Raw genomic sequence first — 20,539 nt, 5'->3', positions numbered from 1 at the left:
GATAGATGGATGGACAAAGAGACGGCAGATGGATGGATGAATGGATGGATGGATGGATGAACAGATGGATGGAAGCACAGATGGATGGATGGGTGGATGGATAGATGGATGAGTGGACAGACAGATGAATGGATGGAAGGATGGATGGAAAGATGGATAGTGGGATGAAAAAATGCATGGATGGAAGGACAGATGGATGGATGGACAAACAGATGGATAGGTGGATGGAGCAGTGGACAGATGGATGGATGGAAAGACAAATGGATGAGTACATCACCACTGTCCCTATTCTTTTGCAAGCCTTCCTGCCTGGACCATTGCATCAGCCCCTGCCCTAGCTTCCATGCCTGGGGTCTCTCCATAGCCCTATCAAACATTATCCCAAAGCTGCATATTTACCTACATGAAGTCGAGATTGCTTCGCTACCCAAAAGGTGCCAACAGTATCCAATGCTCCCAGGGTCGCACAACTGTAGTAGTAAAGTTCTACATCATAAGCCTGGGGTTGCCTCCCAGGGTAACAGTGCCCCCTCAGAAGGTGCAGTGAGACTGAGTGAGATATTCCAAGGGCAGCAGCCGGAGCTGACTGCCCACCCAACAGTCTTCCCTCCTCTCCACCCCGTCACAGCTGAGTCCCCAAATACCAGGTCTTCATTTCCCCATCTCTGCACCATGGCTATCTCTGACTCATCAAATCAAACTCTTTCTTTCCTCCAGGAGGAGAACCCACCAGCCAGCCTGAGACTGAACTTCTGGTTGGCCTTCACCCGAAGTCTGACAGATGTGCCTGCATGGGGCCAGAGAGTATGCACAGCCGTGACAAAAATTATGATGACTAAATCTGACTGAGTGCTGAAATGTGCCGGCCAATACACTGACACCTTCCCTACAGTACCCCACTGAGTCCTCACAAAACTCTATAAGGCAGGAAACCTCATTTCTACAGTTTACAGACAAGGAAACTGAATTTTAGATAAGTAAAGTAATGGGCCCACAATAACAAAGCTAGTAAACATTTAAGTTCATATCTCGCTCTCAACAGGTTGATCCAATAGACTGTACTCTTGACCAAAATGTCTCACTACCAACTACCCTAAAGGTGAAAATGACTGAAATTTTCCCAGTATGTACATCACCCTAGTAAATCAACAGGATAACAAAACTGGCAAGGTAGAGAGGGTCATTAACTCTACACAACAGTTGAATCTGCTTGAATCTGAGCTGGATTCCACTACAAACATGACCTTTATATTTGCCTGGGTGTTGTAAGCACGTCGTGTTTGTTGTATCTCACTTAGTCCATAGACACCTCTGTGCAATAGATAGGACCAGTGCTCCTACTTGGGAATTCACACACGAGAAACTAAAGCAAAGAGAAGTTAGGTGAGCCCCTCAGGCTACATGGAGAATGAGAAGGTCTCCTCTTCCTGGCCCCCGGGGTTGGAGCAGGAGGATGTGGGGCTACCCCAGGAGCCCCCCTAGCCCCAGCCCCATAGTGAACCCTATCGTCCAGGATGAAAGGCTGTCTATGTAAACGAAGAGGCTTATGATCACCGTGCCGATGGGGGCTCTGCTGCGGGGTCCTCTGGAAGAGCGGAGTGCAGAGTGCTTCCCAGGAAGGCAGTGTCCTCAGGAGCCTGGAGCTGCCAGAGGGGATGGGTTGGCTGGGGATGACATTGAGGTCCAAAAAGCTCCTCAGGCAATAGCCTGGGGAAGCAACAAAAGAACAGATCATGGGAAGAGGGATGGAGAGTTCTGGGTAAACAGCCTGAGGAAGACCAGATAGGGGAGATTGGGGTCCTGCATAAGGCAGGTGGGGGGAAATAATGGGCCCTCTAGGATGTCCACATCATAATCCCCAGAATCTATGGATATGTTACTTTGCAAGGCAAGAGGAAAAGTGAAGACTCTTGGGATGGGGAGACTTTTCAGGCTAATATCCAAGTGGCCCCCATGTCATTGCAAGGGTCTTTGTAAGGGACTAAGGGAGGCAGAAAGGCCAGAGAGGAGACTCAATGATGGAAGCAGAGGTCTGAATGACATGGCGCCAGGGGCCAAGGGATGCGGGTGGCCTTCAAGAGCTGGAAAAGGCAACAAACAATCCGGATTCTCCCTCCCAGCCTCTGGAAGGACACAGTTCTGCTGACAGGTTGATTTTAGTCCAGTGAGACCCATCTCAGACTCTGGCCTCCAGGCTATAAGATGATGACTTCTTGTTGCTTTAAGCCATTAAGTTTGTAGTGATTTGTTACTGAGGCAAAAGGAAATTAACATAGCTACTGGGAGCTCTAGCCAGTGGACTTGGGTTCTGATGGTAAATATAACCATCCATTCATTTGTTGAGCAAATACCATATACTCAGCACCAAGCAAGGTGCTGAGAAAGCCCCCGGTGCTCAGAGCAGACATGGTCCCTCCTAGCCAGGAGCTTGCGACCCAGTTTCTGCTTATCAATCCACTGCTGCCCAGCTCCGAATTCACCCTTCATTACCTGCTCTATGAATCTGGGCCCTTACTGTTTCTCCTTTGCCAAAAGGCAAGGTGTTGAGCTTTGTCAGCAGGGGGGCCGGAGAAATGTTTCCAAGGGAAAGGGCTTGCCTTGGGATTCTGGTGCCATGCACGTGCTGTGACTTCTCCAGCCCCAGGAGCTCCCCTCATGTCCAGCTCCTGCAGCACCCAGCACCCAGCAGCTCTACCCAGCAGCCACCTTGAGTGGCTTGGTGCCTCCAATGCCTCTGATGAGACCCCTCTCTGTAAAGAGCGTTCCTGAGAATTCCAGCAAGTTCCACCAGCATGCTACCTCAGCAACTTCTCCATGTGCGGTGAGCTGGGACCACACGCTCTCCCACAAGGGCTGGATCTCAGGTGGGGCCTGTTCCTTGGGCACTCCAGCTCAGCCCTGGGGCAGCAGATGTTCCTGACGGCTGCCACTGGGACATTCTTCAGAGTTCTGTTCACTTCCTACTAAGCCATCCCTCATTACTCCAGTCTCTGCTATGACTAATGACCCCTCATATTAAACTTCCCCTGTTCAAATTCTTTCTCACGATTGGAGCCAGACTGAGACAGACATGCATGAACCGCAGACAGTGGTGTGGTCTACAAGAGGCAGGCAAGCAAGACTATACGGAGGACAGAACTAATTTGGCCTGAGTGGCCAGGAGAGGCCTCTCCGAGTTGACCTTTAAGGTGACAGGAGACCAGACACCAGCCAAGTGGAGCACTCTGGGCAGGCCTGGGACTCAGTGTAGCTGTTCCGAATGCACAGGCTTCTGACGAACAGGACACACTTGGGACATCAGAGTCGTGTTGTGCAATAAAACCAGCACGACGACGGCACTGACCAGAGCCCATGTGCCTTCAGATCCATTCTCTGCTGGGTTCTGGCTGCTCAGGTGACCCAGCCCTGGTTCCTGGGAATACATCCTCCTGTCTCCAGCCCCGGGCCAGACGCACTCTTGTTCTGTCCAGGGGCCCCGACTCTGCTGTTGTGCCTGCTCTAATTCCTGTGTAGCTGTGTGCGTGGGCTTACCTCACTCTAACTGCTGAAGTGGTTTCTGCTTCTGGAACGACCTGATACAACAACAAGCCCATTTGTGGATGTTCCGTGGACAAGTCACGTGGCACCCTTACATCACGCAGAAGCTGTCCAGAGTTAGTCGTCACCGAGAACGAAGAAAGGAAGTGGCAAAGGGGAGGAAGAGGGGGAGGAAGGGGAGAAAGGGAGAGACAGGAGAGGGGGAGGGGGAGGGCAGGAAGAGGGAAAAGGAAGAAGCACATAGAAGGTACTCCCTGATACGCATGGTAGGCAGAATTCTCCCCTTGGCAGCTGTGGGTCTGGGGAGCAGCTAAAACAACTGATTACAAGAAGAGGAACTACCAGCTGTGGTCCCAGGGCAAACGTTATGAAACAGCTCTGGTCCCCTGGGGTCATTTTAGAGCCACTCTTCACAATGACCCAAGAGATAGACGGTGATACACAAGACCACTCAACCATCAAATCCAGGCGCTTTCCTACCAAGAGGAATTAAAGCCCAATGCAAGAAACCATCCCTAAGTAAAGATCAGCCAGATGGGGAGCGCCGGGCAGCGTCTAATCATCAGAGACACGCCGCGAGCACGACGCACATAAACCCACCCTCCCCGGAGCAGCAAGGCGCCCGACGGCACCTGAAGGGAGGGAATGGGGGTGGCTGAGGGAGGGCAGCACAGAAACCTCCCGACATCCACCGGACTCCACGCCGGGCCTGTCAGTAAGACACAGGAGCAGGGAGGCCCCCCAGGGAAGCGCTGACCCCCGCAGAGAGACTGTCAAAGCCAACCTGTGATCTAGGACCACATTCCAAATGCCTGCTTTTCCTGCTCAGCCAGGCTCTTCTGTCCTGTGTGGGTTTCAGCAGCTCCTCCTATCCTGGTCCCCCGATTCTGTCCTGTCCCCACTATGAGCCCTGACCCCGTGAGCGACAGCACACTCAGCCTGGAGCTGTGAGTCAGGTCTTCAGGCAGCATCGTGAGACAGGATGTCACCATAGCCAAAGAGCATTCGTGTGTCTGTAGCAAGGGTCTCATCAGGAAAGGTGATCCCAAGAGGTAAGACAAGCAGCACATCCCCCGAAGCCCAATAACAACAGAATAATTGTCCCCACTGCCAGGCATTCTCCTCAGAAGGGGACCTAGGGCGAGATGCTAAAACTAAAGTTTGGCCAAGGCTAGACCTCTGCAAGTGCTGAGTGCGCCATGACGGTGTTAAAGCAGCCATAAACAATGCATAACCAATGGCCACGCGGCGTCTGGTAAAGCTTTTCTACAAACATGGGCAGCAGGCTGGATTTGGTCTGTGGGCTGTTGTGCTTGGCCAACCATGGGTCTATAGCCCTGTCCTGGTTCCAGCTTCCTCTCCAGCTCCTCCCAGAACCGGCATCTGCCCACCAGAGGAGGGCACAACGCTCTCCCTTGGAGAACTCCCAGTGAACCAAGTGCTGCACATTAAGCATAGAGCACCATTGTAAGGGCTCAGAGTAAAGATGTAACCCAACCTCGGCCAGATCAAGGTTGATCTGGAAAATCAGAACAGTCTCATTCTGCCTTAAAATCCACATCCATCCATCTCCGCCCCTTAAGAGGGCCATTTCCTGCTCATGTGGCTACAAAAGCCAAAATGCAGATCGCTGCTGATGGGGGTAAGCTCCATGAGGATAACTTTCACGAACTAGGTGAGCCCAGTAGCTTGGATGAAAGCAAGGGGTTCATTCATTCGCTGACATTCATTCACAGCATATAGTAACTATCTTGGGCACTGTTCTAGGTGCTGGGATCACAGATGTGAACACAACTGACCAGAATCCTACCCTTGTGATCTCACATTATAGGAAGGAAACGGATGATAAGCCCTACACCTCCAACACCCATGACATCTATGAAGAAGATGAGATAGGGTGGTGGTGTGCACAGAGAGTGATGGGTGAGGGGAACAGAGAGCTAGTTCTGGCCAATGTGGCCGGGGAGGGTGCATCTCTTAACAGTCAAGGTGAAGAGAAGGAGCCAGGCATGGGGACACATAGGGAAAGTGTGTTTCGGGCATAGACAAGAGTAAGAACACAGATACGGGAACTGCAGATTTCATTGTCAGGTGAAAGGCTTCACCTGCAAGGATCTTAACTCTGGTACCCAACTTGAGTATGGATGATAGAAGCACCCACAGACTGCCCGAGAATATCTGGGTGCTGACCCCCCACACTTTGGTCCCAGACAGGAAGGCTGAAGCAATGCAGAATATTTCCTGTTCCGCTGAACATTTCCAATGTGAAAAGGGTATTAGGACTGTGGCGCTCCCAGGGACTGATAATCCCCATGGCTCACCAGCACTGTCCTTTCTACATTCTGGAACCTCATGCATGACCCTGTTCTCAGACATGGCCCCTGAGCCTGGTCGTGAATGGGGCTTCAACCAAGCTCAGAGGAAAAATCTGGCTACCTCCAGGCCAGGAACAGAAACGGAAGTGGTTTTATGGACTCTGGGACCTTATGCAGGCTCTGCCGGTCAGTTCCCAACAAGGCTGCTTCAGTCCATCGCATTTTCAGCTTGCCCGTCCCCATGCTACCTGGGAACTGCCCCGTGAGGCCGAGCGGCCAGGGCTGCTCACTCAGCGTGCAGAGTGCTGCCCCCACACAGACCCCTGGTGCATTCCACTCAGCGCAGCACTTGGTCCTGATGTGCGCCGAGATGGAGACCACAAAGAACAGGAGCCCCCAGGAAACGTTCACCAATATCACAAAGGAGAAGAGATTTATGGAAGACCCCAAATAGTTCCCAAAAAGACATTATGGAGAGCAGGTAAATAAAATGTAACCTGAGTGTATTTCCCTTGCTTAAACCTTCTCATCAAGTGCATAAAAGATAACAAATTATAAAACACTTCATGTTTCTTTGAACATTAAAAGCACTCCAAGAAAACCTCTTGGTGACCCTCTTCTGAAGCTCAAATTTCTCACCATTGCAAGAGGGACAATGCCCACAAAGGACGTCTGGCTGACGAAGATCTCGGACACGGCCAGCTCGCTCACGGAGTCCTCCACGGGGTACTCCACCTGCCAGGTGATGGGCTGTGCCCCGGCCAGGCCACTGCTGTTGTCGATCCCAAAGTCCACTTGCAAGATCTCATAGAAGGAGCCATTTACCCTGGAAAACAAACACATGTCCAAGTGTGATTTAAAACCTGCGACTCAGTAGAACATTGAGAAGGTGACAAATTGCCACGTTCCTCCTTGCCAATCCAAAGAGTGATTGCCAACTTCAACAGATCCCATGGCAGTGTGGACAGAGCCTAATTCACGGGCTGTCCGCCAGTGACCCGCAACTCCAAACGGGTGGGCAGTCCCTCTGCAGGGCTCAGTGGGAAGCGGACTGTTCTCCCTTGAACGAGCAGGTCAGACAGCTCTCCCCACCCCATGTGTGCACACACCACCATCCAGCACGGCACACAGCAAGCGGCCCCGAGCCTCTTGTCTGCCGCTACCATCACGCCATTCCTGAGGCACAGCCTGGACTCTGGCTACCTCCACATTTACTTAGCTGTGTGTCTATGGACAGAGTTCAAACTCTGAGCTTTAGGCTTTGAGGAGAACCACGGTGACCTCACGGGCTGGTGGGAGCACCATGAGACCAAGCATGGGAAGGGCTCCATAGTTCCCTGGTTCACTACATAACTATGAGAGACACATAGGACGCTACAGTGATTCCTCATTTCATGACCCTGAAATGGGATGAGATGGAAGAATCCACCTGCTGAGGGCTGAGGCCCTCACTTCATTCATGAGTGGCTGCACCGCACATGTGTTTGGAGGAGGGGAAGAAGGTGGATGGGATACATAAATGTGAAAAAGACCAGCGTCATTCTCAATATTTTTGTACACAGGGAGCATCTTGTCATTGACAGGGATGTTGTAAATTGTAGGCTGACTATGGCACCAATAGCAGAAGTCGCTGAACAGAGAGTTAAAACAGAAGCCATCCAGCGTAGGATTTGTGAATGACTCCTGTTCTGTAGCCTTTTCCATCACCCTGATGCTAGCTTTATCCCCAGCCAAGGAACGTGACAGCAGAGCGACCAATTCATGGTTCCCCAAGGCCCGAGTCACACCAACCAACCTATTCCTTTACTGCAAACGGGCCTGCCTGGACCAAAATGGGCTTGGAAGCCTCTGGCCTGTCTTTCGGGGTGTGGGCAGGGTCTGCAGAAAGGGCTTGAAAATGAACCTGGGCTTGCTGCTTGCCCCCCAGAAATCTCCTACCACGGACAGCTCACCCTCCCACTTGCGGACTTGAGAAGAGGGCAAAAACCACAACTGGATGGTTGGAGGTATCCAAGTGGTACCAGAAGCAAGTTTCAGACAGAGTAATGGTATTGACAGAACTGACCTGCCCAATATGGAATTCCACCCAAATCAGAATCACACCAGACTCCAAACAGAACTGGTCGTGTCCAACCCTTTCCCATGCAGCCAAGGTTTTAAGAAGCTCTCTGTCTGTCCAACACTGTGGCCACTAGCCAGAAACGGCTATTCAAATCGAAATATAAATTTACTATAATGACACAGCCGGGTGTCCCAACTGAGCTTAAGCTGGGTGTGGGACATGGGAGCTCTGAGTCCTCCAGTATCTATTTGTCACAGTGTTCTGCACGGGGAGGACAGACAGTGTGTGTATCATGCATGAAGATCCCTTGCTTCCTGAGAAGACAGGGCACACAGGGGAACCCCCACAGGGGACCCCGGTTTACCTGGGCATCTTTAGTGAGAAGGCAGAGCAAGGGGAGGCTAAGGGCTGATTCTGAGTTGCCGAAGGGATTTCAGGGTCTTAGGGGCTGAGGCCCTCACTCCAGCCACCCTCATTCCTCTCCCAGCCTGAAGTCTCCTCTCTGGTCACAGGAAGTCCTCACTTCTCCGTCTGTTGAGTCTCCTCCTACAAGAGACACTCGGTCCTATCAGACCAGATCTTCGATTCCTCTTTGGGCTGCACTGTGCTTGGAACCATGACTTGGGAGCTGCTTCTTAATACCTCCTGGGATCTTAGCATTCGGTAGACCTCAGCAAGGCAAATGCCAAGAAAGTGAGACCCCCAGCAAGAGAAGAAAAGGAGCATAACTTTCTCTGTTTTCGGCAATTTAATCCTGCTAAATCTGCACTCTGGTCTTGGTGGTACAGAAGCAGCCAGTCTTTGGGCAAAAGGGGAAGGGTCTGTGTGGGAGGGCCAGCCCCCCTCTTCCTTCCTGGACCCTTCCTGCTCCTCTCTGACTGTCCAGCCCATGAGTTGGACCAGCTACAGGAATCTGCCCAAGTCCAGCTATAAACGGAACAACAATCAACTCAGAGTCACTTTTATGCACAAGTTTTTATTTTAAGTCATTTCCCTCAAACCGGAGGAAGGAGATCTTAACTTTCCAGCAGCTGGCATGCTTGCTAATAAGTCCATTTCTATGGAAATGGGTTTATAATTATTAACTTTACCTGTTCCTGATCTATCCTTGATAAGCCTTTCAAATTTAGAAAAGTGCTTTATGATCCTCTCAATTTAATAATTACCAACTGCCTTTGAGGAATCTAGATCAGTATTCCGGCCGTGAGATATTCATTAGATATTTTCCCCTGGGGTGGAGAAGTGTGTGTGCGTGTGTGTGTGTGTGCATGTGTGCACGCGCGTGCACGTGTGTGCTCAGAGGGGTCAGGTAGGAAACACTGCTTGGCTGCTTCTCCCTTCGAGGCTGAGCAGACAGCATCCTCCCAGAAGGACTGGATTCCCAAAGCCCTGTTTCCCATGGAAGCCTCTGCTTTTGGTAAAGCTAAGCCTCTTCCCTGGGACCCTGGGACCCCTGGGGTGGGGCTGAGGCAGCTTTTGAATGCACAGTGTGGCCGCAGTTCAGACACTCCAGCAAGAAGGAAAAGGAGAGATGGGGGCAAGGGAGGAATATGGGGGACCCAACCCAGCAGCTTGTCCCCAAGAGCCACAACCAGTCATTTCTCAGCATATAACCCATGATGACAATAAGGCTGTTTGGGGAAGGGAGGGGAGAAGACAGGGAGAGGGGAGGAGGAAGGGAGGGAAAATAAGAGAAGTGGGGAGAGAGAGAGGGTTCAAAACCTTGAACTCTTCTCCAGCAAGTTGTGCCATTTACATCGACTATTACCCTGCAACCCCCACAAACTTCTGGATGGTTCTGAGCTACCAGGCTGAGATGCTGAAGCCTTCCCCACATGAGCTTTTCTAGAAATGGAGCGAGACAGGTTGACTTCTGTCAGGGTCTCTATATTAAGAGCCATTCTCTGGCATTATGTTTTTAAATGACCAAAAAGCAAGGTACATACTGACCCACGATCACATTAAACAAATGTCTCAGAATAGGATTTGCTGGTTCCTCACAGTGAATACAAGAAGGCTGAACCCTGACTTCCTCTCTAGACTATTCACTCCATGGGGACAAGGATGTATCCATAGCAGCTGACACAGGACCCAGAAAATTGTAGGAATTCAGTGCATATTTGTTTAATTCACTGAACACTCTTAAAAGGTCCAGTAGGATACCCTGTAAAAATCCAGGGGGGTGTCATTTGCAATCTGGGAGACAAGGAGCTATCAGTCAGCTGAATTTTGAGCCATATTCTTGTGCCTGGTTGGCAAGTATGTTTATACTTTTTGCTCTGAGAATGTATGCCTGTCTCCACTACCACAATGTAATTCTCTTCTTTGTTTTTAAGACTTTGTTTTTTCACGGCAGTTTTAAGTTCACAGCAAAATTGAGGGGAGGGCACAGAGATTTCCCATAAAACCCCTGCCCTCCCCACAAGCTTCCCCCACTATCAACCTCCCCACCAGATGGTACATTTGTCACAATCAATGAACCTACAACGACACTTTGTCACCACCCAAAATCTATGATTGACATTACAGTTCACTCTTGGTGGTGTACATTCTATGCGTTCGGACAAACGCATGATGACATGGATTCACCAATATGATGTCACACAGAATATTCTTGCCATCCAAAAAATCCTCTGTGCTCTGCATATCCATCCTTCCTCTGCCCAATCTCTGGAAACCACTGATCTTTTACTGTCTCCATAGTTTTGCCTTTTCCAGAACATCCCATCATTGGAATCCTGGGGTGTGGTATGCAGCCTCTTCAGACTGACCTCTTTCACTTAGTAATATGTGTTTGAGGTTCTTCCACATATTCCGTGGCTTGACTTGACAGCTCATTTCCTTTTAGTGCCGAGTAACATTCCGTTGTCTGGATGAACCATGGTTTATTTAACCACTCACCTGCTGAAGGACACCTTGGTGGGCATAAGCTTTCAGCTCCTTTGGGCAATATACCGAGGAGCATGACTGCTGGGCGGTATGAACCTAATTCTTCAAAGGTCAACGCCTATTGTAACACTACAGTCACTGTGGTCCCTGCCACATTCATTTACGCAGTGACATTTATCAAGCACATATTCTGTGTTAGGCACTGAGAATTCATTGGTAGACAAAACAGGTAAGATCCCTGTCTTACTAATCAGGTAAATAAATAAGGTAAGTCCTGGTCATAAAAGATGCTATCTTAAAAATAAAATAGAATTAAATTTCTTTTCAAAAAGCTAAATAAATTTTTTCAATTTTTAAATACAATTTTAAAATAGTCTATTTTTATTTTAAACCAGAATATAGAGTACAACAGGAGACAATGGAAGGTGTTCAGAGCCTGCCCCTGTAAGGAACTGACATTTGAGCTGAGACCCAAAGGATGAATAGAAGCCAAAGAACTCTTCAGCAAATGTTTGTTGAATAAATGAGTAAATCTATTTTAAACTTTAAAAAAAAAAATCATGGGAAAAGTTTATCCCAAACCATTCAGCATGAACACAAGGTGCTAAATGCAAGAGAACATATATTCAGTCTTTGTTCAAATACCACCTGCTCAGTAAAGCCTCTTCTGACCACACCATCTCAAGTTCCATCCCCCGTGCTTACAGTTCCGACCCCGTTAGCCAGCTCCATGCTTTCTACAGCTTTTACCTTTTCACCTACTAAGTGATTGGCTGACTAACTCATTGGTTATGTTGATTCCCTCTCTCTCTCTCTCTCTCTCGCACACGCACACCACACACTCCTATGAATGTGGGATCTTTGCCTGCTTTGCTCATTATTGCATCTCCAGCACTTAGAACCCTGCCTGGGACATAATTGGTGCTCACTCAATGTCAACGAATATCCAACAACAGTTGGAACGAGATCTCAGAGGAACATGTGCTCAGTGAACCTCGAGACCGGATGATGGGAGAAGACAGATTGGCAAGTCAGGGAAGGCTTCCTGGAGGAGACTGGCCTCAGGCTGATCTTTGAACAACAGGCTAATAAGACAGGCAACTACCACAGCCCCACTGGTTGGGGTCACTCATTATACCCTTTCCCCTTCTGACATGCTTCCCACTCCCTGACTGCCCCCCACACCAGTCCTCCCAGAGAGGAAAGAAGCAATCACTGCTCATCAGTCCCCTCAAAGGGGCAGAGGCTCTGTAGTCCCTCTCCCTGCCTGTCACGCAGCTCTTTTCATCATGATCTAATGGCCAGCTCTCAGAATCTGGCATGAATAAATCATCTCCTTCTGCAATTCCATAAAATCCAGGCACTACCTCCTCATTTCTGTTTTGTCAAAGGCAGCACGGCCTGAGCTTGCTGTGGGAAGAATGTTTCAGGTTGACACGTCGGGCAGCGGTTGGCAGTCAAAGGTCTAAAAATATTTAACAACCATGAGTCTTGAGCAGGGACTTATAATCTTTCAGACTCAAAACACTCTCTCCTCATTGGTTTGATTTCCTGACTTCTCATCATCAAATTTTTATATAGAACTTGGAAAAAAATTCTGAGACTATGTCAAATGGGAATAGTCCAAGAGTTGAGGTTCCTTTATTGCATTTCCGGTTGACGAGGAAAAGCTAAATAGAAAGCCCAGAGGTTACAGCTTCTCCACTGGGCTGCACGTGGCCAGAGCCATACTTCATGAACTGCCCCCACTACCGTGTTTTTACAAAATTTGAACCAGCTGTCAATATTTTTAAAGGCAGAGAATCCACATACAAGCTCCCCCAAAGAAATGGGATTTTTGGCTTCTTTGGGAAAATGGGGAGACCAGGCAATACTACCCCACATCCTCATATGGCAACCATCAGCCGGGGCTACAGAATGCTATCCCCACCAGCCGGGCTGCAACTCTCCAATAGGCTACTTTATTCATTTATTGTGTCCCTCAGGTCCTTACAGACATTTGTGACCTTCTAGAAAACACCTTAGGAACTGTGTTTACCACTCACATGATGCCTCCTCCTCCTGGGAACGTGTCTCCCCCCACCCCGCCTTCCTGCGTGGTATTATCCTGACACCCAGCCCCTAGCCATGGCTCTGGCCTCGGTGCTGAACTCTGACCTCAAGTGGGTGACGAGCGCTTCCTAGCAATGTGAAATCCTAGTAGAAAATTCCCAACTTGGCACAGAAGAAGTTCACAGTGTCCAGAAACAAGCTGTATACAAATGTTCATTGTAGCATTTTCCAGAACAGCCAAAAAGTGAAAACAGTCCAACTCTCCAATGGGCGTTGACTGCTGGTGGGTAAGGAGTTTCTTTTGGGGGTGAAGAAAATGCTCTGAAATTAGGTAGTGGAGAGGATTCCACAATTTTATGAATCTACTAAAAAAACCGCTGGATTGTACACTTCAAAAGGGTGCATTTTATAGTATGTTAATTATAACTTAATTTTCTTAAATTAAAAAAAAGAATGAGAGGAAAAAATCATGTCGCAAAAGGATCTGTATGACATAATACTTTGTATAAAAATGGTAAGCACATGGGCAACCATTCTCTATATAGCTCATATTAAAAAAAAAAATGCACGGTGATGATAATGTCCACTTCAGAGAAGAAAGAGAATGAAACCAGCAAGGCTACGGAAAGGCTCTGATTAGATATGTACTAGTTATTTCTTTTAAAATGTGAAGAAAATAAAGTCAGGTAGTAAGAAAAAAAGAAGCTGGGGGTGAAACAATGAAGGTGTGTTATAGTGTTTTCTGTACATTTGTCTAATCAAGGAACATTTTATTTAAGGATTTATTTAAAAATAGAAAGCTACGAGCCTCCACCCTCTCTCGTTTGTTTTCTTCTCCTTTTGTTTGACTCTCAAATCCGAGTTCCCGCTGGCAGCCGGCCGACACTCTCCATCTGCCTCCTCAATCAGCTCATGAGAGGGCGGCCAACCCATGGCCCCGCTTCCCAACCCCAGGAAAAGGGAAGTATATAATCTGCTTTCTTTTTCTTTTTAAATATTTTTCAGTCCCTCGCAGGCTGGTAGGAGTGACTGAAGTTTTGCTTACCAGCATTTTCCCAGAGCTGGAAGCAATAAATCCCGGGAACGAGCGAACACTCCGGCACCCCCACTTGCCCAGCCGCCAAACCAACACCCTCACCTCCAGCTTATTTGATTTTATCAGCATCACCATGACAGGCCCGGAGACAGCTAAGACAATTGCCACAATTAATTTTTTTCTTGCCTCTGCTTCTCTCTTTCTGACAACATCCCCAAAACCCTTCCAGGAAATGCCAGCCCAGAAACCATCTCTCGCACCGACTTCTCAGATACAACTTTTCCGAGTCGGCCCCTCTGTTCCTACCTATGGCCAACCTTGAGGGAAACTCTTGTTATAGAAAATGACTTGTGGAATCCACTGCTGCTAGGTCCGCCTAAAGAGAGGCAAAGGCACGCTGACTGGCGTGAGAGAGAGCACTGGGGGCTCTGGCCTGTGCACAGGGCCAGGCGTGGGGTCTTGTTAGCTCTCCTCTGTGTTCCTAAGACATTCTCGGCCGCACCTAAAAATGGAGTTGGGAATCATAATGCTAATTTATTATTATTTTTTTTTAAGTAGACTCCAAGCCCAGCATGGAGCCCAATGCGGGGCTCAAACCTACAACCCTGAGATCATAACCTGAGCCAAACTCAAGAGTCAGACGCTTAACTGACTGAGCCACCCAGGTGCCCCCCCATAATGTTAATTTTTAATAAACAGTGTTTAATAATATTATTAATAAACATGTTAATTTTTGGGGCACCTGGGTGGCGCAGTCTTTAAGCGTCTGCCTTCGGCTCAGGGCGTGATCCCGGCGTTCCGGGATCGAGTCCCACATCGGGCTCCTAAGCTGGGAGCCTGCTTCTTCCTCTCCCACTCCCCTGCTGTGTTCCCTCTCTCGCTGGCTGTCTGTCACATAAATAAATAAAAAAAAATCTTAAAAAAAAAAACATGTTAATTTTTGTATAAATAATACATTCCTGAGATTCCAACTTCTAAAAATACAAAGAAGACAACAGTGAAATGTCCTCCTTCCACTGCTGCCCTCCAGACCCCAGCCCCTCTCCCCTCTGCTAACCAGAGTTATTGTTCGTTTTCCTAATGGCCCCCCAGAGATGGCTGTGCGTCCGCGAGCATGAACACGTGTGAGGCTCTGCCTCATTCTCCCACACACGGTGCACACTGAACACTCTGTTCTGCCTCTAGAGCACCGCTCTCTGACCCAAAGGGAAGCGAGAGCTCTGGCATTTCTCCTCCCTGACAGTGGAAGCCCCGCCAGGAAGTGCGGACAGAACCGGCCACCATCCGGCCACGGGGGCCAAGCGGCAAGGGCAATCTGCCTGCGAGCCCAGAAGGATTGCAGTGAGCCGCGAGCTGCATTCCTGGCGCTAGCACAGGGAAAGCCCAGCTGAAGCAGGTCACACTGTGGGGCGGGGAGGAGAGCCCCCAGCACTGACCATGGTCTGCCCCAGAGCCCATGCACGAGACGCTAAGGGTAACAGTCACCTTCCTGTGCCTGCACATTACTGAGACATGACAATGTCCCCAGCTCTGTGCTAGGCCCAGTTACGCACACAGAGGGGAGGTGAAGAGCAGAATCACACTCGGAAAATTCTAGTTACTTTTCAAAGAGTCTGCTTCTGAGCAGAAACCTTCCTCCTGCCATGTGGCCCAGGATTACTCTGCACCTGTACTGGGAAGGGCCTCATTAAATGGGGATTCTTCTCCTGCCTAACCGGCGGGTTGGCTCCTCCAAGCGAGAGCAGCTGCTAATGAGGCCAGGGTCCTGGGGTCGTGCCCTGTACGTGCTGGTTAGCTGGGTTCTTCCAGGTGGCCGTGAAGAGCATCTCTAAGTCGGGCACCCCGCGGGCCACCCTGGTCACCAGGACCCAGCCAGCATCCACCATCGGTGCCAATTTATTCCTGGTCCTGGTGTTTCCCCTGCTGAGATACGGGAGCAGCATTCTGCACAAAGGATTACGCTGGGCCTTCCGTTTCAGCGACTGTGACAATCGGCTGACCAGGGCTGTGCTCGTGGCCGACCCAGCAAAGATCAGGCCGGAGCTGGGCTGCCTGCAGCACTCGATCAGAGGGATGCCCACATTCACCAAGGGCAGTATTTAAAGGCCGCAGACATCTGTAAGCGCCAGGGGAATTCACTGCTCACAAAGGGGTGGGGTTTTAAGGTGTAAGAATCATGGAGTTTTACCTACCACTTGGACTTTTCTCCCAAATTTGAGACTCTTTCATCCAACTGCCTACTGGACAGCTCCAGTCGGGTGTCCAACAGACATCTCAGACTTGATGCCGAACTCCCTCCCTCACCACGACCACCCCCACCACGTGCTCTCCTCCATCCACCCTTCCAGTGGCTCAGGCTGACGCCTCATTCATCCTGAACTCCTCTTTCCTCGGTAGCTCACATCCCGTCTGTCCAGAAAGCCCACCAGTTCCACCTAGGAAACATACATCTTTAATGCCTTCACCGCCCCCCCACCCCCGTCCACTCCTCCCACACTGGTCCCCACCACCGTACTGCCCGACACAGCAGCCAGAGCTCTCCTGTTAAATCAGAAGTCAGCTATTTTCACTCTCCTGGTCAACATCCTCCAGGAATCCTCGTCTCATTCCCATAAAAGTGCAGGTCCTTCCAAAGATCCATAGGCCCTACACAGCCCAGAACCCCTGCCCCAGTGCCTGCTACCTACCTCCCTGACACCTCTGCTGTCCCCTTGCTCACTGCTCGAGCCGCACCGGCTCTCCCTTCGCCCTGGGCCACTTCTCCCCATGACATCTGTACCCCGTACCCCTCACCTTCAGGACCTGCCTCAAATGTTAGCTTCCGAGCGAGGACCTCTTTGGTGACCCTGTGGAAAAACCCATCTCCCACACTGGTGATCCCTGTCACCCTCCCCTGCTTTTTCTGTATAGCACTTAACAGCACAAACTTACTGTATTTTATTTACTAGCCTTGTCTATTGGCTGTTTCTGTCTCCTGGATTGTAAACTCAGGGGGGGCAGGGATTTTTCTTTATGTTCCCTGCAATACCTCCAAGACCTAGAAAAGTACCTGGCCTACAGGAGGCCCCCCATAAGGATGTCACGAATGAATGAATGAGCTGTGCACCTTGCAGTTCGTGCGTCGACACCACACTTGTACAGCGTCCTCAGAGTGCACGTGTATGTACGTTTGGATCCCCGTGTGTGAGGCACGCCTGTCCATCCTTGGCTGGGTCTATCCACCCATTTTTCCATTCTCTCTCAACGTGGATATTCCCCTACAGCACCTTCACTGTCCTCCATAACAGCATGGGGAAAGGCTGGGCTGTCTGAGAGTCAGCTTCCCTGCATGGGGACTTCCTTCAGTCTCGAAGTCATAAAATGGGAAATTCCCACAATGCTCTTCCCTGTTTCCAAGCGTCTGCTTCCTCAGGTCACTCTCTACACCCTTTAGCCAGCTGTTTCTGCGTTATCTCCAGTTCGTAGTTGTCCACTGTGAGAGTGTAACATGACAGCAACTCCTCAGCCATCACTGCACTGGGAATCATCAACGTTAATTTTTTTCATTGTGGTAAGAACATTTAACATGAGATACACCTTTAGCCAATTTCAGGTGCACAATACAGTACTGTTCACTGCAGGCACGGTGTTGGAGAGCAGACCTCTAGAACATATTCATCTTGCATCCAGTGCTAATGTTTGGAATGCAGGCACTGTTACGATGGGCTCAATAACAAGTGAGGACTACGAGGACCATTTTTCCAAGGATTATCACAAATGATAATGATTATCAGCTTTCTCTAACAAAGTAAAATATTTACCCTTGATTCGGACATTCCCAAAGTTCACGGCACCTCCAAATCACCAGGAATTATTTCAACACCACGAGAGGAAAAAAAAAATTACAGACAAGGGAGATAGACAGACAGACACCCTGGGGTATTAAAAAAAACCCAAACAGAGTCTCTAACCTCATTAACCTTGAAATTGAGTAGAGTTAAGAGAAGTCCACAAATACATTGACATTCTGAACACCACTTGGGTCAAAAATCAGATTAGACTTCTTGTAAACTTCAATTTACCTGGCGGCTTTTCAATAAATGTCAGCCGGGCAGAAATTCAATGGAAGTGATTTGCAGGCTCCTGTAATCCAAAAGTGTGTAAATCTCCCTAAATGAGGAGCTCTCCTTCAGGAAACAGGAATTCTCCTGTCACCAATTAATTAAAATCCAATGATTCCATCCCATCCCCTACTTGGCCCATTGTATTAATTACAACAGCTTCAAAATCTTTCTTATAGACCAATTACTCTATAGTAATTAGGTCTCAGTCTTAAGTCAACCACAATTAGGAAGGATTATGTGGATATAACTTCTCTGACTTCTCCTTTTGCTGATTATACCTATTTGAACACCCCTGAAATTCTTTACGTGGAACTAGACTACACCTGTCCTGCCATACTTTGATGAGGAGAGACTAGTTTGGTCCAGAGGAGCAAGTATGTACCAGAATCGGCATGAAATAAAAGGGACAGCGGTCAAGAGCCGGATCTGTTTGCCCACAAGGCGGTTCGTCCACCCGGTTACAGGATGCACACACGAGATGGTTCAGGACAGGGAGACACCTCCCTATCCAGGTGCTGGGAGGGGAACACGGGGTTCACATGTACCATCATACTGAACCTGCCCAGCGCGCACCCCACATCGACCTCAACTTCACAAACGGGTCCACTGTGCATGTCCTCAAGGAATGAAAATGATTCCAGATAATGATGATATCTGAAGTGAGTCAGCACCAGGTCAGACCCTTGGAGGAAAGCGACCGTTAATTGGCCTAAAACAATAGAAGGAAAGGTGACATCTGTTTTGGTGGCTAAGCCATGCTGCTCTAATGAGGGGCTCTGCGGCCGTATGGTGGCCGTTCAGGTGGCTGACATTTGGCACCATGAGAATGCCCCCTGTGCACCCAGCACCCTGGTGGGGAGGGGGCGTGAGCATCCTGGGAGACTGAGCACAGGTGGGGGCTCAGGCCTGATATCCAAGCAAAGGGAAATAAATCCCTACTGCAGCTCTGAACCTTCGAAGCCAGTGCTTGCAAAGCCAGCTTCTTTGAAAACTCCGTTCAGTCTTAAGGGAATAATTTGTCTGCTTCCTCTGATGCAGTCTGGCTGATTCACCCTCGTGAGAGATGCTAGGAGTTGGGACCACACTGTCTGAACACAGAATGAGAGCATGTAATTGGAAATGTGTGAGCTTCTCATGGGAACCAAACATTCGAAGTTGGGACTGTCCCAGAACATCAAGGTCAGCACGCCTGGGAAGACATAAAAAGAAGCCGTTGTCTATAACCAGTCCCTAATTCTGCCAGACTTTCACAGACTTACACTCTCTGTCTGGGTCTCTACGTTCTGGACCATAACTCATTCATTCAAACGTTCAGTTAAACGTTTCCAAGCCCGTACTGGGTGCAGCTCTGTTCTCGGCACTGGGGTCAGTGACGGACAAGGCGGGTGAGGCTCCTGCTCTCCTGAAGTCTATATCCTAGTGGAGACAGGTCGATGTGGGGTGAGCGCTGGGCAACAACAAGCTCGTAAGAAAACAAATGAGGCAAGTATTAAATAATGAGAGTAACTGTCATTAATGACCTGCCCTAAATATTTCCAGCTCCCCGTTTTCTGGACACAGGAGAGGACTGCATTCCCAGATCACGGGACATTGGGTGGAGCCAAGAGACTAATTGTGACCAGCACATTTGGTGTGTCCCTTCCACGCAAGAGCACAAGTCTCTACTGCCCACTGCCACCACCAGCAGCAGCTTCCAAGGTGAGACGCTGTTTGGGTCACTTGAGAGACGACGGTCAGATTCCCCCAGCCGAACTTCAGTGGGAAAATGGTTTGAATGAGAAAGGAACCTCTGCTGTTTCAAACCACCGAGATGGGGGGTGGTGTGTCTTCACGGCATCAACTAGCCCGTCCTGACTGATGCAGATACATGCAGAGATGAGGACGAAATGCAATAAAGTGGTGGGGACAGGGGCCGTCAGATAGAACCATGAAAGGAGCTCTCTCCGAGCAGAGCTATCTGAGAGCTGGGATTTCAGTGGAGGACAAGGATCAGTGTTCCAGACAAGGGGAACAGCAGGGACAGAGGCTCTGAGGTGGTAAGAAGCATGTCCTACACACGTGCGCTTATGCACACACTCACATGCACACCTGCACCCTTGCACAGACATATGAGCACACGCACACGCACAAAGTCACGGCAGGAATGATGAGCAGGAGCAAGGGTGGCTGAGCCACCTGCAGACGCTTCCAGGGGCCGGCTTCCATTCCAGAGAGACAGGCGTCAGTGACGCAGGCCCTTTCCACAAAACCTCAACGTCCCAGCGAGGGGCACAGCTCTCCAGAGACAGGCTGCAATGTGGACTCCCCCCACCCCTGGCTATAAGACCTAACCCCATCCAGTTCCTTATTAGCATAAATTAAAAGAAAAACGTCCCGACTGCTGAGACAAGCAGAGTGATAAGAGGTGTGTCAGTTCCACAGCCTGCAAGCCGAGGCCCCTAGCCTGCGTGCTTTCTAGCAGTGCCCCTCTGGGGAGCTGGCCCGTGCACAGCACAGGGCCAGGGGACTTTGTCACTCCCCCTTCCCCCCCCCCCCGGGCTCACAC

General features: G+C 49.6%; 1 protein-coding gene across 1 annotated transcript in view; it reads right to left on the bottom strand.

The window, feature by feature from the left end:
- Positions 1-20,539, bottom strand: part of TMEM132B (transmembrane protein 132B) — a 222,794-nt gene that overhangs the window by 77,244 nt on the left and 125,011 nt on the right. Inside the window, exon 4 of the mRNA XM_040619421.1 lies at positions 6,492-6,678. Coding sequence (XP_040475355.1) covers positions 6,492-6,678 — 187 coding nt within the window. The remainder of the gene's footprint in view (positions 1-6,491; positions 6,679-20,539) is intronic.

This window comes from Ursus maritimus, unplaced genomic scaffold (genome assembly GCF_017311325.1).
Source record: "Ursus maritimus isolate PB19 unplaced genomic scaffold, ASM1731132v1 scaffold_33, whole genome shotgun sequence".
NCBI lineage: Eukaryota > Metazoa > Chordata > Mammalia > Carnivora > Ursidae > Ursus > Ursus maritimus.
This window is presented reverse-complemented; position numbering and strand designations above follow the sequence as displayed.